Source organism: Pelmatolapia mariae, linkage group LG16_19, assembly GCF_036321145.2.
Source record: "Pelmatolapia mariae isolate MD_Pm_ZW linkage group LG16_19, Pm_UMD_F_2, whole genome shotgun sequence".
Classification (NCBI taxonomy): Eukaryota; Metazoa; Chordata; class Actinopteri; order Cichliformes; family Cichlidae; genus Pelmatolapia; species Pelmatolapia mariae.
The window spans coordinates 34,946,286-34,969,941 of record NC_086241.1 but is presented as its reverse complement, the minus strand read 5'-3'; the positions used below and the strand labels follow the sequence as shown (position 1 = coordinate 34,969,941).

The 23,656-nt window shown below is 40.5% G+C and overlaps 1 protein-coding gene across 1 annotated transcript in view; it reads right to left on the bottom strand.

The window, feature by feature from the left end:
- The window catches only part of ttn.2 (titin, tandem duplicate 2), a 217,622-nt gene that overhangs the window by 110,736 nt on the left and 83,230 nt on the right, over nucleotides 1-23,656 (bottom strand). The window contains 24 exon segments of the mRNA XM_063497648.1: nucleotides 217-385; nucleotides 491-588; nucleotides 1,474-1,740; nucleotides 3,322-3,445; nucleotides 5,585-5,727; nucleotides 6,951-7,077; nucleotides 7,179-7,318; nucleotides 7,814-8,080; nucleotides 8,312-8,578; nucleotides 8,717-8,983; nucleotides 9,080-9,206; nucleotides 9,380-9,519; nucleotides 10,094-10,357; nucleotides 10,611-10,877; nucleotides 11,007-11,273; nucleotides 12,218-12,344; nucleotides 12,448-12,587; nucleotides 12,711-12,980; nucleotides 13,324-13,602; nucleotides 13,701-14,096; nucleotides 15,994-16,044; nucleotides 16,552-18,198; nucleotides 20,012-20,056; nucleotides 20,688-20,795. Of these exon segments, the coding sequence (XP_063353718.1) occupies nucleotides 217-385; nucleotides 491-588; nucleotides 1,474-1,740; nucleotides 3,322-3,445; nucleotides 5,585-5,727; nucleotides 6,951-7,077; nucleotides 7,179-7,318; nucleotides 7,814-8,080; nucleotides 8,312-8,578; nucleotides 8,717-8,983; nucleotides 9,080-9,206; nucleotides 9,380-9,519; nucleotides 10,094-10,357; nucleotides 10,611-10,877; nucleotides 11,007-11,273; nucleotides 12,218-12,344; nucleotides 12,448-12,587; nucleotides 12,711-12,980; nucleotides 13,324-13,602; nucleotides 13,701-14,096; nucleotides 15,994-16,044; nucleotides 16,552-18,198; nucleotides 20,012-20,056; nucleotides 20,688-20,795 (5,997 nt within the window).

Genomic DNA, 23,656 nt, shown 5'->3' with positions numbered 1-23,656 from the left:
GACAATATGCAGTTGTAATTTTTTATTCTTGTGATGGTTCAAATATCTGAGAAAAACTTTACTTTGAGCATCAGAAATTGTTGTCTAATATTATCTTTAGCTTTGAAGAACTGAACAATTACATCTAAAGTTAAATAATAAAATCGAGTAACCAAACACATTAATACGTGTATGAAAAAAGGGGCTGTGATCGAAGAAGAACTTTTTGATTCTTACCAACGACAGTAAGCATGCCAGAGGACTTTGAGGTCTTTGCATCACATTCGTACTCAGCCTCATCGTCAAACACAGACTTGTGGATGATGAGGATGTGCTGGCGACCTTGTGCAATAATTTCGTATTTCTTTCCCTTTCTGATTTCATTTCCGTCCTTAAACCAGCGGACCTGTGAGATGTGAAGGAAGAGGTCACTGAGAGGAAGATTACTCCAGAGAAAACATGAAATGTAACCTTTACAGTAAGTTCATCTGACAAAAGCGTGTGTTCTCACTTTGACGTCTTCTCTGGACACTTCACATTCAAACCTGGCAGATTCCTTCTCTACAACCTCGACGTCGTGGAGTGGCTTTGTGAACTCAATGTGTGGAGCTATTCAGACATAAAAAAAGACAATCGTTAATACACTCAGTTTCCCACATCCTGGAGGGGAGGTTCCCTTAATAGAAGAGCAAAGCCAATGTATCCTCTGGGCTTCATGTGGAAGTTTCTTTACTGTTTTAAAAGGTACTTTAACTTTTGTGGGGAGTTCATGATTTGGGATTTGACAAATGAGTATGTATACAGGCATGCTAAAAGTAATTTGATTTTAAGTTGGAGCTTAAAATCACAAACCTCAGAGTGCCATCTATCTCTTAAAAAGGGTTCCTTAACAAAAACAGAGACTGTTTTTTCAAGGATTTTTCAAGGATTCCTTAATGACCAAAACTACTTAATCATTGAAATCCGGTGTTTTCAGTCCCATTGCCACAGCTGTATAAAATCAAGGACCCACCTTTACCAACATTTGTGAAACAATGGGTTGTTTTGAAGCGCCCACAGAATTCAAGTCAAAGGCTCTCACTGACTGAAACTATAAATGGTATTTTTGCAAAGTGGAAGCCTTAAAGAAACACTGCAACTCAGCCATAAGGTGACAGAATGGGGCTGCTCAGTGCTGAGATTCAAATTTATGAGCATTCAGCTGGCTCAAAACCTGCAGCTTTCCAAATCTCTGCCAGGATTAATACCAGCGCAGATCTGGAGATTCACAGGATGGGTTTTTATGACCAAACAGTTCCTTGTGGGCATAGAGACAATCGGCAGTTGGCCCAGTACTTCTGTCCCATTTTGGGCCCATTAGTTACCGTGGGGACCCCTTCTCATTGAGAGGTTTGTTTTAGGCCAATAAGGGGTGAGTCACAGTCTAATTGGGGTTCCTTTTTATGCCTAATAACTTCTAACTTAATTTTCCTCCCATTTCACAACTATACTTACGTTCAACATTGAGGAAGCATGAGGTTTTGAAGTCTTTAGCATCACAAGCATATGTTCTTGAGTCGTCCAAAGTGCAGTGGTGGATGACCAGCGCTCGCTTGCAGCCGTCAATGATCATCTCATATTTCTTTGTCTTGTGGATCTCCTGTCCATCCCTGAACCATCGCACTTCTGCATTTTCCCTGGAAACTTCACATTCGAGTGTGGCAGTGGCTTCCTCTTCCACTGTCTGGTCCTCCAGAGGCTTAGTGAACTCCACTGGTGGTTCTGAATGAACAAAGAAATAGAGAAGACAGCAGTTTGAATTTCAGTAAAGTAGAAACTGAACATTAAATCATTAATCATTAATCAGTTTATTTTTCGTGGGATTTGCTCTCATCCTGGCCAATAAAATAAGGCTGCAGTGATAGTCACATATTGTGGTTGATTTATCAGTGCAACTTTTCACTTCTTCTAGTCTTAAAATGCCCACAGAAAAAAATTAAGTTAACAATGTAAAGTCTCAGTAAGCTGCAGTAAGCTAAGAGAGTAGCTGTGGTCCAAGCCAATTGTGTTTTTTGGCGTCAGATGGGTAAGTGCAAAATAATCTTGGGGATTTGATAATATACCTGTGCAGCCTCCACAAGTAAAGTTTATACATTGGAAACACTGTATATCTGAATAATGTGTTCATAATGACCTTTTTAAATAACCTTTTTTTCATATCTCACAGAATAAAGTTTTCTTTCTTCTGTGAGATATGTACCTACACAAACAGACCTAAGTAAAACAATCAGGTATACAAATGACAAGGACCTGTGCCAGTGAGCTGTCTGTGATCCTGAGTCATGCTTACAATCTGAATCAGAAAGATTTACCATTGTAGCGGAAACTACTTGGACCATGCACTGACAAAGTCTCTCCCTGAGCCTGGTTCTGTCGTAGGTTTCTTCCTGTTAAAAGGATGTTTTTCCTTCCCACTGTCACCAAAGTGCTTGCTCATAGGGGGTCATATGATTGTTGGGTTTTTCTCTGTGTGTATTATTGTAGGGTCTACCTTACAATATAAAGCACCTTGAGGCGACTGTTGTTGTGATTTTGTGCTATATGAATTAAATTGAATTGAATATCTTAAGTGCATTTAACAGTATCCATCCACATTGACAAACAAACAAATTGAACTGGAAGACACAACCAACACAACCACTGTATACAAAATGGGAATGAGCAAGCTCTATTTTATAAAGACACCAAGATATACCAACTTGCAGAGTAAAATGCTGGAGATTTCAGTCAGCTGTGGCAAGTGCAGTGTTGATTGCTGTTGTCTTCTAGAAGGACACTGAAACAATTCCATTTTGTTTATATAGCGCCAAATCACAACAACAGTCGGCTCAAGGTGCTTAATATTGTAAGGTAAAGAGCCAACAATAATACAGAGAATCCCCAACAATCAGGCCTGTGAGCAAGCACTTTGGCAACAGTGGGAAGGAAAACCTCCCTTTTAACGAAGAGGAACCAGCAGAACCAGGCTCAGGGAGGGGCGGCCATCTACCGCCACCAGTTGGAGGTGAGGGGAGGGAAACAAGATAAAAGACATGCTGTGGAAGTGAGCCAGAGATTAATAGTAACTCATAATTAAATCCAGAGTGGCGTATAAACACAAAAGGGATGAGAGGAGAAACAGTCAGTGCATCCATGGAAGGCACCAGCAGCCTAAGCCTATTGCAGCATAACCAGGATGGATTCAGGGTCACCTGATCCAGCCCTGACTATAAGTTTTAAGCCTAATCTTAAAAGTGGAGAGGGTGTCTGTAATTAAGTTAACTCAGAAAGATCAAAAATACTTAAATACTGTTGTTGGGTTACCTTTGACAGTAAGACTGGCCTCAGTCTGGAAGTCTTTGGCTGTGAGTTTGATTTGTCCGGCTTCGTTTTGCTCGACATTGCGTAGAGTCAGGGTGTGGACTTTACCCTCCGCCTTCAACACCACCTGCAACAGAGTCGATAATCACAGGGTTTAATCTGTCCTCTATACTTCCTGTCAGGTTGAAAGGTTCATTCATATTTAGTATTTTCCTGCCCTGAATGTCACAACATGTCACAGGTTTTAACTTCCCTGAAGATCTTATATCAAGTTTAGAGATTCAGTTTTTGTCTGTATAAACCTTATCGCACCAATCTCACTGAACCAACTCACTAATTTCCAATCTAAGTTGGATTTTTCTGTTTTTTCCCAGACTATGAATAAATATATGACATTAAACCTCATTGCTTCAAGGATTAGGTATTGCAGTGTCACTGAACATCGCCCGTGAGGTTTAAAGCCACTGAAAATATCTATATCTCCCCTGATCCTCCTCCTCATGTTAGCAAAACAATAACTGCTAATGGTAAGACAAGTTTATATGTGTTATGATCAATAGTCTTTGTTTTTTGGAGGTTCCTTTGTTTCTCTTTCCACATCTCCAGAATGTGAAGCACAGAGATTTTCTCGGTTAAGCCTGGACAGCCAAAATGAATATAGGCACCCCTCCCCCTCTGCCCCTCCCCATTTTCCCAATTTAAACTACACGACCTATAACACCCAACAGCTGCTTTTACCACTGTGTCCTGCATGTGACAGAGCTGCCTCAGAACACACTCACAAATGAAACATGCAGCATTTCTTTATCAGACTAACAAAATAAGCACAACTGAAATTTATGTGACATCCAATGAATTTGGTTCGATTTTTCATTCCTAACAATTATATTTTTCAGAACCGTATAAGATGAAAGTAAAATGATATTTTTCTTTATAACTGCTGTGTGCATGAAAAGACACACCAGCTGTCAACAAGTAGGCAGTACATTCAAGTGTGGAGGATAAAGTGGCCCATTAGTGTAATAGTTAAAATGCTGCTTGATCAGAAAAACACTTTTGCTGATAAGTAGAAATGTAACAGAAAAAATAAAAACAAGACAAACTGATAATAAAGTTTATTTAGCTCTATTAAAAAAACCTTTATTTGTGACATCTTCAGCTAAAAACCTGCATATTTTTTCTTCAAAATAAAAGATAAGATTAGATTAATTGGGTTGTCATGTGAGGCCTGAAGCACTTTTTTGTAAGAAGAAAGACAAACTGCTGCTTTTTTATCAATTTTACTTAGCCATTGATATTTTAAACTCTTTGTGAATGTATATCTGCCATAATGCTATAAAATTTGCTTTGACAAACTCTAAACCTAGATTTTTTTTGGTGTTTCTCCTTTTGGTTTTAATTTTGAAACTTACATTTTTGCCCTTCATACTGACACTTTTATGAATCTTAACTGAACTCGAGGAAGTGCAGTTCTTCATAATCTGCTACACATGTACCAATGACACTCTTCTGTTTGTTTGTATTTAAATGCTCTGCTGAACAAATCAGCCACTTTTGGTATTACCCAAGAAAAACACGTGCTGAGATGGAAAAGCTATTCATTGAGCCCGAGGAACCATTCAGCTTTACATTTTTCTGTGCTTCAGCCACAGTAGTTGCTGAAACCTCCACCTATGCTAAACATGCAACATGCAGTGCAACCGAGAAGGAGGGAACGATTCATAAGGACCACGGCGTTCTCAGGTTACTTCAAACTTCAAACACTTGGATCTGGATATGGCTCGATTTCATTTCAGGGCCTGGACTATTCACTGTTCAACTTTAAATTACAATGTGAAAACAGAAAGTGCATCAGCACAAGCAAAACATTTATAGCAGTTCATGTGTTTTGTAGCTGTAGCTGTCATAGCTCTGCTGCCACTTGCCCTGCACCTCAGCCTCCTTCAGCTGTTAAAAATAACCCTGCAGAAACGCTTGTGGGGCAGAAAAGCCTTCCTGCCTATGTTATCTCAAAACCAGGAATCCCAAACCCACACCAGCAGAGCCTTACATGAAGCCGGAGCAGTTCACTGGACAAAAAAAAGAACATTGTGTACAAATGGAAAGGGAAATTCTGGCTGTGGGACACAATCATGAGGCCTGGACTTTTGTAGTGGTTTGTAACTGAATGTTAATGGGTCTTGTGTTTCAGGAAGTGACTCTCCTAGTGATTCTGTCCACAGTAAAGAAACATTGGGTGGGCTCAGTCAGATGTGTTGAGACTTACTCTATCGCTTGGCTCCAGCTTTGTACCCCCCAGGAACCACTCGACAGCGATGGCTTCGTATGACAGCTCGCACTCAAAGGTGGCAGTCTCCCCAGCAGTCACGGTGACATCCTTCAGAGGCCTCTGGAGGCCAATCACTCGGGCTTTAGATTGGGAAGAAAACATGGTTAGCGCCCCTGACCGAAAAACAGGTCAGTGAAAACCAAAAAAAGCCCAGAGAGACATGGCTAATCCTCAGTGGTTATTCCTCATGGTGTGTTTGAACTGAAGGCGGGCTGGTGCAAGACCTTGGACAACTGAAACAAGCTGCCCTGAGACTTGGCATTAGGTGTCCAAGCTCATTAGCATGAATCCTACTGTCAGATGTAAACGGCAGGCAGAGCCAGTGAGAGTTGCGGTTCTACCCTTCCCCCCTGCCAATCACTGCAACCCTTCTCTAGATAAGGAATGTGGCTTCAAAAATAACTAAGGAGCCTGATAGGCTGAGAGCCCACATCTGCCAAATCCATTGAGGGAAGCCGGTCTGCTCCTGTCAATCACAAGCTTGCAATTTCCCAGGAAAAGGAGAATGTGAATGTCCTCACAGGAGTTACCCAACATCACACTACTGGGGCGTTTGGTAACACAGGACATACAGAGCTCTAGGAAGTCAGTGTGGATTAGCAAGCCACATCAATTATTTATAACAGGCTTCTTCACATGCCTGAATTAAGGCCCCTTTACACCCTGTTGAAATGCACTCTGGCAGCATGACAGCTCATGTAATCAGAAAGCTGTCAGTCTGAGGAGTTTGCAGTCTCACCATAAAAACGACTCACATTTAAATCCTTACACTGTGAACAAGAATGAAGTTTTTCTTAAGCTGGACTGTTTATGACTGTGTAGTTGGACTGCTGAACCTTCTTTGATTTCTGAACATTTACTGATTTGATAAATCTTGTATTCAAAATGTGATCATTAAAGAGAAGCAAAATATGAAATAGATGCCGTTTTTAAATCTAGAAACTTGTAAGACTGTGCTGTTATAGGAGCTTTTAATCAGTCGCTGAGTTATTTAAATATTGTACTGAATTAAATTCAAGAGACAAGTTGGAACATGATCAATCAAAATGAATCATGTGAAGGGAAACATTATTAAAATAACTGCATCACTAACTTTTAATTATTTCTTGAATTATTAAAAACAACAAATTATAATCTTATCAAATAGTGCTCCTTGTGTTAATTCTATTACTGAGGATCAGAGGATGGCTTGATAACTCAAATCAAGAGGAGGAATTTCAGGAATTTTTAGTTTCATACTGGCAAATGTTATCACAGACATTTCAAAAATCACTGTGATTGACTTCAGACTTGTTTCAGTCACCTTTGACCCTGAGCTGAGCTGAGGATTTGGCATTCGCTGCTGCAAAGTCAACACTTCCAGCCATGTCCATTTTGCAGTTATAGAGGATCAACAAGTGCCGGGCTCCTTCCTCCTTGATCTCCACATTCTGAGAACAAACAATGTGCAAACCAACAAGAGATTCAAAACATTTTCATGAAATTTCCAACAAATGTGTTGAAATTATATTTTATAGGTTTGAAATCTTACAGCAGATGGGTGAAGTGTCTTGCCCTTCAGTTTCCAGGTGGCATGAAGGTCCTCCTCAGAAATCTCTGTCTCAAACTTCGCCGTCTCGGTCTCTGTAACTTCCACGCTGTACAGTGGGCGGACGACCTTGATGTCACGTTCTGTAAAGTTTGTTAAAATATGTTAGCGAAACTTACAAGTGAAGGGAAGCGAACGGAAACGTATTAGACGACATCTGTGAAAAGAGTTTCACATTGTCAGATACAGTGTAACAGACGAACAATCAGATGATCAGTAGAGAGCATGAATTAAACATAGGACAAGACAGGAGAGTTAAAATCAGAAGAGAAGCTTACAATTTGTGTAAAAACAGAAGTTGAGGAACGCTTGAGAATAATTAACCCCATAAAATATTTCAAAGCATATCCACATCTACTTTTTTCTTATCAGATCCATAATACCATTCACTGTAAGATGTGCAAGGTTGAATTATTCTCAAGTATTATAATGATAACTTTTACAAGCATTTAGAATAAAAGTGAGTAATGCAGGACAGATGGAGATAACAGGAGGCGGGGTTTGGAGAATGCTGGTGGGTGGGGCCTGTCTCTGCAGTCCCGGTGGAGTCTGAGGGGCTGGATCACCACAGGTATTACCTTCGATGTTAAGGTCAGCGGTAGTTTTGTCAGTTCCACAGTCGCAGCTGTAAGCGCCCATGTTGCTCTTTGCTGCCTTCTTGATGACCAACATATGTTTCTTGCCATCAGATTTGAAGGAAATGTTTTTGGAGGGAAAGATTTCTTCGCCATCTTTGAACCATTTGACCTCAGCAGCGGCCTTACTCAACTCGCAGGACAAAATCACCTCATCTTTCTCAACAGCGGTGTAATTCTGGAGCTTCACAGTGAAGTACAGGTCGCCCTCTGTGGGCAGACACCAGGATTATATCAGCTGAAAACATTAACTGGCTAAAGTCATGGAAAGTACAGCGTATACATTCAACCAAAAATGTCACAAGTTAATTCCATTTTAATACAGTAAGAGGAAGGAACGGCAAAAAAAATAGTTTATTCATGGTAACAAGTAAACGAGTCCTGCACTCCGTACATTCTTTATGGAAATCTGGATGCATCCCTCTGCAGTACGATACTAACCGAGAATGGTGAGCATGGCCTCTGAAGTCTTGCCCATCGCCTCCACTTTGATCATAGAGGTGTCATCAATTGTGACCTCCTTGAAGGCCAGCGTGTGCACTTTTCCTTCCTCAGACATGTGCACCACTTTGCTGGGGTGCAAACGGACGTCATTTTTGTACCAGACGACTGGGATTTTTTCATGAGAGAGTTCAACGCTGAACTCTGCAGTTTCACGTTCCTTTACGGTCACATCTCTTATTGGCTTGATAAATGCAAGGCGAATACCTGACAAGAAATGTGGCGTTTGTCGTTAAAGGGCTTTTGGCATACAAAGTTTAGCGAGCACGCAAAAGGAGAATTCGGTCACGTACCCACCAAACAATTCTTCTCCTAAAAACACTAAAGAGATCCGACTTTGTTTACCTTTGATAATCAACTTTCCGGATGTCCTCTTATCTTCAGCCTCGAACATGTATTTACCTTCATCTTCATATCTGGCAGATTTTACAATAAGACTGTGTCTCTTTCCTTCCACATGGAGTTCAAACTTGTCATCTGTTGACAGCTCTTGAGATCCCTTCAGCCAACGGAAGCTTTTGGGCTCCCGGGAAATTTCTAGTTCAAATTTTGCTTCATCCTTTTCATACACGTGTACATCAGCCAGAGGTGTAATGAATGACACTGGGACCTCTGTTGATTCAGACAGATAATTAATAAAAAATCAAAATATTTGAGTGGGCAGAGACTTTCCACGCTGACTCAAAAAAAGGAAGGTGGAAAGCTCACCCTTCACTTTCAGGTTAGCAGAACATTTGGCATTAGCAGCAGTGAACATGACCTCGCCGGTCTGAGGTACTCTGCAGTTGTACAAGACCAGAGTATGTTTTGCACCGTCCTCCACGATTTCAACATCCTGCAGATGGCCAACAAACGTTTTCAGCAAAATTGTGAGAGTGAAAGAAACGTGATGAGGACACAACTACGGTTTATCTCTACTAGCGTATCGACATCCAGATTTAAGTCAAGTAAAAGAATGAAACCACAGATAAATGAATATCTGCTGAGATGCAGTTTAACGGGACATACAGTGGATGGACTGAGGAGTTCTCCGTTCAGTTTCCACTGGCCATGGACATCGTCTTCACTGAGCTCAACCTCAAATCGAGCTGTCTCTCCGTCAAACACCTCAGCGCCATACATCGGCCGAACCACCTTTATGTGACGAGCTGACGTTTTAAAGAGGGGACAAAAAAATCAACGGCATGAACATATAAACATGTACACACAAAAACAAGTCAACATCAGACAGTCACAGACAGAGTTGCCTTGGCAACTGACACACATACAGAAACCAGTGCATCGTGGTCCCGGTAATAAGATGTTGTGATGATTTAGTTTGATCCAGTATGAAACTGTGTGATTACTAAAGTGACAAAGTGCTTCGAAAGACAATAAGTGATGTGTTTTGAAAAGGAAATCTCATAACCAAAAGTCACCGACATGACAACGACACCACAGGACTGACACATAGATTCGAATACAGTTTAGCTTCTCGAGCCACGTTTTTGGAAACTTTAAATCTTCTAGTTTTTAGTCTTCCAGTTTCTGCTATTAATGGAGAGAGATGAAAAAAAAACAGTAAACGCTGATTGGAAAGTGAAGTGCTTCAAGTAAAAAAATGCAAAAAAGAGTGAGTGATTGGACGCGATGCACAGGCTGTGCAAGTGAAGATGAGTATCAAGAAGAGAAGGAAGCTGCCTCAAAATGACCAAATACCAAAATCAATTTCTGGGTCTTTACCTTCAATGTGAAGCGTTGCTGTCGTCTTGTCTGTTCCACAGTCACATAGGTACTGTCCTTTGTCTTTGTCCCCAACTCTCTTGATTATGAGGACTCTGCGTTTGCCTTCAGCTTTAATGTTCACTGTCTTAGAAGCTTTGATCTCGGCCTCATTGTGGTACCACATGACATCGACATCTTTGCTGAGCTCGCAATCTAGAACCACCTCATCTTTCTCCACTGCAGTATAGTCCTGCAGCTTAACTGTGAAGTACGGATCTCCCTCTAGAAAGGGAATATTTTGAGGTAATTTCACAATACACCACAAATATACAGTGCACAAAACACGACAGTGAAGACACACGAGAAACACAAATGAAAACCATAAAAAATGATTTCGTATATCACAGAGACAAGAATACAATACTTTTGTGGACCCAGACAGACACAACAATGGACAAACTGTACACAAAGCTGTGGGAAAGACGACACACTTGACAATGAGGACAGAAAGGACAGGTCGTTATTCTTGGATTACCTATAACTGTCAGGTTGGCCATGGAAAGAATTCCTTTGGCCTCAGCCTTAATTTGGCAGATATCATCTAGAGTCACTTCTCTCATTTCTAGTGCATGCTTCTTTCCATCCACATGAATGACAACCGTTCTGCTCGGATGAATTTTGTTGTCGTTCTTGTACCAGGTGATGGGGATGTTCTCGTGAGAAAGCTCCAGCTCAAAGCGAGCTGTTTTGCCTTCCTTTACAGTTTGATCCTTTATTGGTGAGATAAATTTCAGCCTGATACCTACAATTGCATTAATAAAACACGGTCATATGAGTTAGCTCATATGATGGTGGGGTAACCAAGACAATGGCTGCAGTGAAAACAATCATGTTCTGGCCTTTTTCCCAGTAAATGTGGCCCATTACTTACCCTCGACTGTGAGTCTAGCTTTTGAGGTTTTGCCTAAAACTTCAATCATGTATTCATCCTCGTCATCAAACTCACAGCAGTTTATAATCAGCATGTGCTTCTTTCCGTCGTCGATGATGTCATATTTTTGGTCTTGGGTGATGATGTCGGCCCCTTTATACCACATGACTTTAAAAACATCTTTTGTGATGGTGCATTCAAACTTAGCTTGTTTCTTTTCTGGCACAGAAACATCCTTCAGCGGGACAACAAAGTCCATTTCGACTTCTGAGATAAAAAGTGACATAGGTACAATATGTCAACAACAGAACAGAACACAACAACAGGACTGGAGTCTACAGCCTGAGGTCGGTGTACCTTCTGTATCTCTTTAAATGTCCCTCTACCTGTATAATTACCCTGAATCAGGAAGCACTTAGTATCAGGGACCATTAAAACACTAACTTAGTTCTTGCTGTTGACTAAACTGAAGATCACTGCAAAGTGCTTAAACTGGTCAGTAAGACAACAAAGGTGCTATTGCCAGCACACAGTCTTCTTCCTATCTTGAACTACATCAGTCCTCTTTCTCACAAGGTGTTGAAGGACTTCCTACATTGAAGTTATTATTAAGGAACACCATGTTGTTAGTAACAAGAATTCAAAATATTCACATTCAAGTTTTGCCACAGGTTAGAAAAAACATCTTCTGAACATAGTTCCCAGAGAATGCAATAATAAGAGGTTTCTTCTTTCCACTTCTTAAAGTCTGTACTCCAACAGATGTTTGCCGGGGAAAATCAATGATTTGTTGCAGAACTCCATTGCTGTTGCTAAAACCAAGTCCCTCTCAAATTGAGTCCCGTAACACTTTCACTAACATGTGCTAACTAATAAACTGTCCATGTCCACAGATTTAACCACAAAAGATACAAATAAACTTTAGAGGGAGACAAAATCTGACACATTTATACTTTATATTTTCCAGTGAACAGACTTTACAACAAAAACAACAACAAATACAGCACACCAATTCAACCAGTGAAAATAGATCCCACACCAGACTGTATATAGTGGCACAAATGATCAAGTTGTCTCGTCGATCCTTTTCAATAAAGGTGTAAGGTCCACTCTCACAGGACGCCTCGGTTAAGACCTTACACCTTTGTTTTTACAGGACACTTTTACAGCACACTGCATTTGCAGTTCTTGGTGACAGGAGTTCCCCTTACCTTTGACATTAAGCATGGCGCTGGTTATGGCGTTCAGAGCCGTGTAAGTCACTTCTCCCGCCTGGTCCAGCTGGCAGTTTTTTAGCTTGAGTCTACGCACTGTACCCTCCATTTGGATGTCGCATGTCTAGTGAAAACATTACAATATACTAGCGAATAAAGAGTGAACATACAAATTAAAGAATACGTGTGAACCAATATAAATGGAAGACAAGCTCTTTGTGCCTTACCGGGGATCTGGTCAAAACCTCTCCTTTGAGCTTCCATTCCCCGGGAATGTCGTCCTCAGAAATCTCAGTCTCAAACATGGCATCTTCCTTCTCAACCACCTCGACGCTGACCAAAGGCTTTAGGATCTCAGCCTCCCGCTCTGTGAACACATTATTAGAAATTAGTACTCAAGTCTTAAATATTATGCATCATCAACAGAAAACTATTGCAATGATTTAAATGATTACAGTTACTATGAATATAGGTAACTAAATGGATGAACCTCCAAGTGTTAGCTTGGCAGTGTAGATGCGTCCTTCCACCTCCAGTGCATATTCTGCTACGTCATCAGGCTGGCAGTTCTTAACGACGAGCGTCAGCTCCTTTCCTTCCTTCTTGATCTCAATCTTGTCAGATGGCTGGACTTCATTCTCTCCTTTGAGCCACTTCCAGTTGGGAGTTTCCTTGAAAAGCTCGCATTTAAATGTTGCAGCAGCCTTTGGTTTTACATGCTGATCTCTCAGTGGTCTCACTATCCAGTCTTTGACAATTTCTGTTGAATTTTGAAATTACTGAGTCAATGAAAATCTTATGTTTCAGAATTTGCACAAATAAAACATTGCATGACAAAATCAGCTCAGTCTTAACGTAGTTTAAATTTTAAGCGATACTCAGTTTGAAAATTCCAAGGATCTCTATTTAATGTCCAAGATGTGGAAATAAATCAAATTTAGCTGCAGGACACTTTGCGGCATTCTTTTTCAATAGGATATCAAGATGCATAATAATGTTATGATATTTCTATTTCTTTAGGCAAACTACAAACAAGCCACAAAATTTGATAAAGATGTGTACTGAGATATGTAGGAGCATGTAGCACGTCTCATTCTGCTTACCAATCACTTTGACATTTGTTGTAGTCTTAACGTCTTCCTGGCCAGCCACTTCACACGAGAAAACACCGGCGTCCTCCTCCGTGGAGTTCTGGATGGTCACCGCATGCTGCATACCAATGATATTGATCTGAATCTTGCCCTCCTTTTTCTTGAGGACCTCACCATTCTTCTTCCATATCACATCCCTCTCTTTGTTCAGCTCGCAGGTCATATACACAGGCTGACCCTTGATTGCTGATGTCTCCTCTTCCAGTTCTTTGATCCATTTCACAGGTAGCTCTTTAACACGACAAAATAGCAGAGACATCACACATTATTTAAGGGGATTCCAATGGTTACATTTTGTGCATCTCAGGACTGCCAAAACATTATTATACCTTCAACGATAAGCTTGGCGGTGCAAGATATCTCTTTGCCAGCGTTCTTGGCCACACACGTATATTCCCCAGTGTCAGACAGCTGGACATCAATGATGTTCAATTTGCGATCTTTGCCATCCGAAGTGAACTTGTGCTTGGGGCTCTCACGAAGATTACTACCATCTTTCATCCAAGAAGTAACAGCAGTGGAAGGTGAGACCTCACATTCAAAGACAGCAGATGAGCCGATAGACTCGGCTTCCTGCAGAACAATGTTCTGAAGCTTTTTGATAAACTTTAGAGGGACAGCTTTGAGCTTGAACCCTGCAAAAGGTTCCTCTGGTGGTGGTGGTCCTTTCCCACCAGGCCTCAGCCCCCGACCCCTGCCCTCTCCAGGAGATGGGGTCTGCTTAGCTGAATAAACAAATTGAAGACCATCAATTCACATTTCATTTGAAAAAAGAAGACATGCTCACGTCATCATATCTGTATCTGCGTACTGCGTCAGTAAAGTATTCACAGCGCTTTACTTGTCCCACATTTTGTGATGTTACAGCAAAATGGATACATTTTTTTCACCTCAATGTTTGACACAGAATAACCCACAAAACTGGCAAACTGACAAAAGCTAGAAACCTTTCTCAAGTTTCTTAAAAAAAAGACCAACAAAAAAACTCCAACATTTACATCAGTATTTAGAGCCTCTGCTCAATACTTTGCTGAAGCACCTTTAACAGCAAATACAGGCTCAAGGCTTTTTGAGTATGATGCTACAAGCTTGGCACACTGATTTTTGGGCAGTTTCTCCCATTCTTCAGGTTTCATGGGTGGTTCACAGCCATTTTCAGATCTCTCCAGGTGTGTGGGGTTGTTGTCCTGCTGAAACATGAACCTTTGCTGCAGAGGTCCGGAGCGCTCTGCAGCAAACTGTCATCAAGGATGTCTCTGTACATTGCTGTTTTCATCTTTCCTGACTAGTCTCCAATTCCTGCTGCTGAAAAACATCCCCAGCATGATGCTGCCACCACCATGCTTTACTGTAGTGATGGCATTGGCCAGGTGATGAGGGATGCCTAGTTTCCTCTAGACATGACACTTGGCATTCAGGCCAAAGAGTTTAAACTCTGTTTCACCAGACCAGAGAATTTTGTTTCTCGTGGTCTGACAGCGCTTCAGGTGGCTTTTAGCAAACTCCAGGTGGGCTGTCATGTGCCTTATACTGAGCAGTGGCTTCTGTCTGGCCATCTACCATGCAGGCCTGGTTGTTCTTCTGGAAGTGGGTGCGACCGTGGTCCAGGTGGTTGGGAAGCTCATCTGTAACCGGAAGGTTGCCGGTTCAATCCCCCAGCTCTCTCTGTCCTGGTCGTTGTGTCCTTGGGCAAGACACTTTACCCTACCGCCTACGGGTGTTGGCCAGAGGGGCCGATGGCGTGATATGGCAGCCTCGCTTCTGTCAGTCTGCCCCAGGGCAGCTGTGGCTACAACTGTGGTTTGCCTGCATCAGTGTGTGTGAATGTGAGAGTGAATGAATAGTAGAATTGTAAAGCGCTTTGGGTGCCCAGAAAAGCGCTATATAAATGCAATCCATCATTATTAATAAGTGGTAAGAAACATCTGAGAGGTGGTCAGGATGCACCTGAGCTCAAGTCTGAGTGCCATGGCAAAGGCTCTGAATACTTACGTACATGTTTTTGTTTTTTAATCTGAATCAAATGGGAATAATTCAAAGCAACTTTTTTTACTTTGTCACTATTGGGTACTATGTGTCAAAGTTTGAGGTAACAAACTAATTTAATCTATTTTGACAAAGACAAAACAAGAGCATAAAGACATTCTTCTCAAAGAAAAAAATGAAACAGTGCATTTAGCAGGTCTAAATACCGATTATTTATGCACAACTCATTAAGTTTAGCTTCACGAATTGAATCAATTTCTCTTTCAAAAAGCTTGCAGTGCATACAGATGTCTAAAACTACACATAACATCTCACTTGCTCACTTACCAAACCTTAACTTTGAGTGCATGAATAGCCTGATGCACACAGATTACGCTGCATGTCCACGTGAGGTTTTGAGACAAATTGCAGGCTGCCAGCTGTGTTTAGGTGTCCCAGTGTAAAGCTGGGACATCTGGGCTTTGTCATTAAAGTATACTGGGTTCAGATTTTGAGGTGAACAATGAATTTAATCCATTTTGGAATAATGCTGTCATGTGACAAATTGTGAACAAATGAAGCGCTGTGAATCCTTTCTGGATAAACGGTAACATTGGTTTTGCTGGAACATCATTGTTTTATCAAGGTAAAACTTACGTTTCAGCCCTCTACCTCTACCTCTTCCTGCTTCCTCTGTTGGTTGTCCCTCTGTTCAGAAAGAATATAAATTATTTGATGCTCACAGGCTAATCATACATACTTATCATGCTAAACATGCCAGGGTAAGGAAATCCAGTGTAGTGAATGGACTGGGGAATATGAAATGGTTCTGATGGTAAGTTTATGAAGTATTGACACTCACATGGGGGTCGACAAAAACACCACGATGAAGACAATACATTAAAATTAAAATAAATGGAAGAACAAAGACGAATGCAATGAGTGGGGACAATACATAATGGAGAATGGTCAAACAGCAGAAACATAAACGACATAACAAAAATGAAATAAAGCGGTAAACGTGACCGGCAGTCGGACACGGAATGATTACACAAGTCTAAGGAAAAGATGAAGAAATCGCATCACACTTAAAATACGATGGAGGGAAAACGATTTTAGATGAGGTTATGGAAGCGAAGATGAGTGGATATTATTGATGGCAGGGAGGCATGGTTTTTTCTTTTTTGGTTGTCACCGAAGATGCCACCATCTCACCTCTCCTGGCCACCCCTGGAACCTTCACAGCACCTTCCTCTGCTTCACCTTCCCAGTCCTCTAGCTCGTAACTCTCCTCTGGAACCAGCTCCCAGCCCCATGCCTCCTCTCCCTCTGGCACAGCCTCATTCTCAGCTTCAAACTCCTCTTCAAATACTTCCTCCTCTGCCTGAGTGGCAACCTTCTTCATCTCCACGGCTCCAGGAGAGACTTCCTTTACCAAGGGAACCTTTCCTTCATCAGGCTTTGCCGGTTCTGCAACCTTGGCTTCCTCTTGCAAAGGCTTCTTTGGGACTTTTTTTAGAGTCACATCCTCAATAGATTCTTTGGGTGAAACAGTTTTAGGAGGCTTTTTGAGTTTGTCAAGACTTGGCCTTCTCTCAGCTGCAACGGTCTCTGCTTCTTTAAGTTTCTCAACTTTCGGGGATAGTGTCTTTTTGAGCTCTACCTTCTTGAGCTGCTCTACAGGTTTTAGAGATACTTCTTCCTCTTTTTCCTTTGATAACACTTTTTTCTTCACTTGCAGAGGTTTTTTCTCCTCGAGAACCTTTTCAGGTTTCTCAGCAGGGGCTGGAACAGGAAGTATGGTCTTTTCCAAGGGAGCTGCATCTACCTTCTCTGGTGTCACTGGCTTCTTCTCTGGAGCTTCTGGGATCTCAGGTTTCTTTGGTGTAGCCTGTTGTTTCCGTTCTTCAGGGGTCTCAGCTGGACTTGTGTGACGTTTTGGCAGATCATCAGTTGGCCTCCTTTCTTTCTCCTCTGCGGGTTTCTTCTCAGGCTCTGTAGCCTGTTTGGCCAGCCTGTCAAAGGGCTTCAACTTGACTGTTTCTATCTCTGGTTCCACTGTTGGAATCTTCTTCACCTTTTTTGGCTTTTTGTCCTCTTCAGGCTCCTTCTCTGGAGATTTCTTTCGGTCTCCTGGTTTTGGCACCTTGGCTGGTGGCTCTTTTACTTCAACAGGTTCTTTCTCAGATTGCTTTGGAGGTTCTGTGGTTTCCACCTGCCTGGGAAGCCTTTCCCCCTTCTGAAAAGGTGACGTGTCCTTCTCTGGCCTCTCCTTCTTGTCTTTCTCTGGATCCTCTGCTGGTTTAAGAGGCTTCTCGAAGGGTTTCAGTTTGACTACTTCTGGTTCCACTTCATCTAAAGGCAATTTTTTAACTTTCTTTAGGGCTGTACTGGGTGGGGCGCTTTCCTCCTCCTTAGGTGTCTTGGGAGTTTTCTTCAGAGAAATGGTATCTTTTGGTTTCTCATCTTTTGGGACAGGCTTCTGCCGGGTCCACGCATCTTTAGGAGTCTCTTTCTGTTCCTTTTCTTCTTTAGGTTGAATAACTTGTGGCTTTTTCACCACATCTGCTTTCTCTTTTAGCTTCTTCTGCTCCTCATGTCTCGTGGTGACAAACATAATCTCAGCAGCTTCTTCTTTATGTACCATCTCCTCAATATTAACAACTGTGGTCTTGGTGACCAGCGGTAATTCCTCTTGTTCAGGCTCTTTGTGTGGAACTGATGGGATCTTCTTCAATATGATAATCTCTTGTTCTTCTTCCACCTCTCTCATGACCCTGGTTGTCTTTCTCAACGTGGGGATCTCAAATGTCCCATCCTCTTCCAATTTGACCTTTTGACCTTTTTTGTGTAGAACTGTTTCTGAGGCATCAAACGTTTCATATTACTTGGTTAAACATCGGCTGTATGTATAATACAGTTTAGTAAACTCATATCACAATTTGTACAAACAAAGCAAATAGCAATTCGTGAAAAAAAGAGCATAAATAAATAAATATTAATATACAAGGGATAAAAATGTAATCAGGGATTTTAGGAAGATAACTTTGAATGATTTAAGAACAACAAACAAAAAAGACATAAAAGATGACAGGGACATTTCCAGTTTCTCCAACAAAGGACAGAAAGTTTAATGGTGCATTTAGTAGGGCTAATAGGAAATTCGCAAATTAGTGATCAGCTTAATTAAAAAAACAGTGTTGGACTGATGACTGAAAAGTTATAGATATAGGAAATATACATGCATGGTTATATACATGCATTTGGAGACAGGTTTCAAAAAAGGCTACAAATGCTAACTTTTGAGACCTCATGCGAGCATGCTTCAATCCACAAATACAAAGCAATTTGACCACACCTCAAACTATTTTAAAAATGCCTGTACCCAAACCTGAATAAATACTGATCATTTACGCACAAGTGATTACGTTTTGCTTCACGAATTGGATCATTTTCTCTTTCAAAAGCTTTCTGTGCACACAAACATCTAAAACTACACATATCATCTCACTTGCGCACTTACCAAACCTTAAATTTGAGTACATGAATCGCCTGATACGCAAAGATCATGTTGCATGCCCATGTGAGATTTTGAGACAAACTGCAGGCTGCCAGCTTCTCACAGATCGTTCAGTCGTCCCAGTGCAAAACTGGGACATCTGGGTTTCCTCTATATTACTTGAACTGGGTGTTTCTTTTCTAAATAAACAGAACAACTCATCACCAATTACAGACACTACGCAGTAACCTATAAAAGGTAATATATAATTTAAATAAGCTGCTGCTACATCCTGAAAGGTTAAGAATTAGTCATTAAGCTAACATTAATGTTAGCCTACTGTTATTAGAGAATGGTAGGATTAACATGAAAGTGTTATTCCACATTACCTGGATTATATGAATATTCAAAATATACAGAGATTATTTAGCACATACTCACTCCAGAGAATGATCCACAGTGATGTACAACCATGGTGTTCCCCCATCTGCAGCTGAGCACTGAATGAGTCTTCCCAGCAGATTGTCCAGCATGTAGCAGCAGCTTATTTAAACTATTAATATTTACAGGCTACGCTGTGTTATCTGTAATCTATGTTTGCTAGCAGAGGGGTGACAAGTTGTTCTGTTTATTTAGAAGAAAAATGACCACTTTATTTGAAAAAAAGAACAAAAACAAACAAAAACACAGGAGTACAGAGGAACCAGATGTCCCCGTTTTACACCAGCACGTTGACACCGCTTATGTTTGTGGATCCATGTGAAGCTGGCAGCCTGAAATTTGTCTCAAAACCCCACAGAGGCATGCGGCGTGTGCATATCAGGCGATTCGTGCACTCCTATTTAAGGTTTTGTAAGCAAGCGAGTGGGAGCTTTATGAAAGACAAATGTATCCAATTTGTGAAGCTGAACTTAATAAACTGTATGCAAATCATTACATTTATCCAGGCTTGTGTATTTGAATTTGCAAAATAGCCTGACGTGTGTTCAAATTGTTTTGTATGTGTGTGGACTGAAGCACATGCTTGTGAGTCCTAAAAAGTTACACACAAATAATCGTACACATTTATACATTTAAGTGTAAGCTTGTGGATCACACCATTTGTAACCCTTTTGAGACATATTTACTCCATACATGCTAGTAGCTCTATACTGAGTGTACTGAGAGTACCCCTACCTTTCTTGACTCCTCCTGGTGCTTGGACTGGCCCCTTGGATTCATCTGATATAAAAACATAGTTCAAAAAGTTGTAACTTAATGTGGAGGAGACACAAACAAAGATGTGACTCACGTGCAGAGCAAAGAAGTTCACTGTCCTATCATTTAGATGAAGAGCAACAGAAAAGAAATAACACCATAAGTAAACACAAAGAATAAAATGAAGTTAGGCTGAGTACAAGGACACAGTAGCTTATGTTGAATTCAAGATCAATAAATTCATCACCAACAGACACTAACACTGCAACAACACACAGAGAGGCTTTACTTTGGCTAAGGGTCCTATCCTCCAACATAAGAAAGACCCATAGCAACAACAGTACACATACACAGTGGAGTATAAATAAAACTGCTGTTATCAAACAAGAAGTTTAAAAAAAGAAACTGGAACAGAGTAAACACCTTAAACAAAGAGAACATTTCCATCTCAGTCCTTTAAATACCTCTACCTGTTCCAGGTGATATCTTTTTTGTTAGTGGTTTTTCCTCCTCTGCAATCATCTTAGTTGGTTCTTCAGCCGTCATAACGGGCTTTGTCGCGACCACTTTAAGTATAAAAAGGAAAGAATTGAAGTATAATCACCAAAGCACGTAATATTTCTAAAAGCGTTAGCCGGAATCACTGTCTGAATACCTGGCTTTTCTTCTGGTGGAGTAATTGTCTTTTTCAACTTGGCATCATCAGTGACTTCAGGCTTTTTGGCAGCTTCTTGATCTTTAACAGCAGCTTGTGGTTTGCTCTCTTAAAGTAAAAAGTATACAGGATTTTCAGCAAAAGTGCTCTATCTAATCTACATCATCTCACAAAAAGGGAACCAGAAGTTCACGTTGCATTCTTTCTCTATAAACACCTTGTTTTTGTCTATTTTGTTTCAAGACACAGTCAAAGATTTATATCTGCATAAGAGTGGCATTCTTTTCTGAATGCCTTAATAAACCCTCCACAGAAACACATAAAGAGGTTTAAAGAAGTGGCTGGGTACCTTTTTGTGGAGCAGCTGGCTTTACCAGTGATTCTTTGATTTTTGGCACCAACTCCTTCTCCTTTACAAGAACTTGAAAATGAAATCACAAGACAATTAGCGCCTCACAGAGACCGATATGGGAAGCATGAGACCATTTAAAGACTAAAAACACGTGACACTGCATAGAAAGCTGGATGACTGAGATTCAACTCCATATGACAGCTGGATATTTGACCTCACTGTCCAAAACTATTGATAAAGAAATATTCACAACAAATACAGAATTAGAAGTAACTGAAACAGCATACAATAGAAACCTTTTGTGATTTAACTGTAGTGATAAGAAACCAAACAGCATGACGATCAGTTTGTGCCTAAATGAACTGGCTAATATGACATGCGCGTCCTCTAGAATTGATGAAGACGAGGAGTTATGAATTCAAAGTCTTTTAAGAATCAAAACAATGACTGGCTCTCATATCAAGAGTGTTTCTTTTTTCCTCGATACCTCTGGAAATTTCCTGAAGGAAGAGTTTCTTTTTTCTCTCTTCTATTTCCAGTGTCAAATCCATTTGTCTGTAATGGAGTGAATCATTCCAGCTTCTCCCTTCTTAATGGCTTGAAGTTCTTGAGGAGACATGCGTCTAGCATGCGGGACTTCCTGCTTACATAAACTGTAGCGTCACCAGTTAGCTTGGTGTTATCTGTCACTGAAGGCTCATGACTATACGTCACATCTTTGTTACCAGTCTCCTGTGATGTGCACGCTTCTTTCTGTTAGCTTTATTAGCATTTTGATCCGTTCTTCTTTCAGGGCTCTTTTATCTTCTTCACCTTTCCCGTCTGTTTTAGCTGACATACTTGTTTGCAATGACTCTTTCTTTGAGTGGTTCCATTTTCACATATTTTTCAGGCCTGTCATCTGCTATGTGTAATTGCTAAGATAACACCGGCGTAACTTTTGCTTTGCTTTCAGTGTCTTCTAACTTCACTTTGTTTCTTGTCACTATCTTTGACTGAATTTTTCCTATTATTACCTTTGATTTATCATTTTCACCAGATTTCTGCTGTTCATCTTCTGTAGATTTGCTTTTCATATAAAACTCACTTTTTTGGCAAAATGTCTTTTACAGTATCATCTGGGAAAATTTTACTAGAGGCTCTAATGAAAAGTCTTGCTCCTCTACAGTTAATTGTTTTGCAGATCCATTACAGGGATCATTGAACCCTTTCTTTCCATTTGTTGCTGCTTTGTATCAATGGTAATAAAATTGTCTTTTCACATTCAGTTTAGACTGGATGTCTTTGCTGTCCTTGGTCTTTCAAAGAATCTGGTTTCTTTGAAGATATATTGAACTTGTTCATTCTTTGACTTCGTCTTCCATTAAAGGCCTAAACATGAGGTTTCTCTCAGTGTGGTTTTTTTGTTGAACTGGTCTTCTTCAAGTATAATTCCCCTAATTCTGTCCTGTTTTTCAGGGGCCTCCATTGAAAAAACCGATCATAATACGGGACAATTTATTAACTGACAATTTTCTTGTATTTTTCACATTTTCTTTAGTTTTAAGAATAACTTAATTTTAAGGTCCGGTGTCTTGAAACCATTAGTAACAGAAATATAACCATGACATTTATTTTATTACCCTGACACTTTGTTGGGTTCTTGTATAGTTCTTAAAATCTCCTCTTGCCGTACAGAAACAATATTTTTGCCTACAGTGTCTTCATTATCTTTGTGGTTTATTCGATGTTGTTTCCTCTTCTCTTCTCTGTAGAAGATGTTTTCTCTCATTGACATTGAGAAATTTAAATGGCGTAAAGTGTAGTGGTGCCAAGAGATTAGAGAAAAAAATACAGACACAAACATTTTTAGTTAAGTAAGACAGACGCTGCCGTAAAAACGAATATCAGGAGCTGAAAAAAAGACGTGAAATGTGCTGTGATTTTACCTCTCTCTAGTCTTTCTGTTTTAGCTGCAACTTGTGTTTCAGGTGACAAAGCATCAGGAGCAGCAGTGACAATCTTGTCTTCTGTTTCTTTAAAAAAGAAGTTCTTATTCAAAGGAAGGTACGAGTAGATTTTAGTAGAATAACAGAGGGCAGGAAAAAAGATTTTTAAAAAAATGAAAAAGACCAACTGTGAACATGTGACATGAAGAGAGGTTTACAAACTGAGGCTGATCATGGACACACACCAGAACAAAGACTGCAGGCAAACATGGAGTCAAATGACACAGGCAAAGATTAACAATGCAATAAGAATGGTACGTTTGGTACCTCTGGAAGACTTTTTTGAAGGAATCCTTTTCTCGTCTGGCTTTAATGGCACTGAAGGAACTGTCTGAAGAGGATCCTCGGATAAAGATTCTTTTGTTTCCTTTGTTGTCTTGTATTCGACTTCAGTTTTTGCAGAAACAGATTCAAATTCCAACCCCTGTTTGATCATTTTTGTCATGTCAGTATCTGTTACTGAGGGTTTTACAGCAACATTCTCTGTTTCTGCATAAAACATTTCCTCAGATTTCACCTTTTTCTCCTTTTTCTTTTCAAATACTTTGTGTGCACTTTGCTCACGTTCAGGGGTAATAGGAATGACAAGTGCTTCCTCTTTTCTCTTTTCTTCCATTTTCACTGCAGTG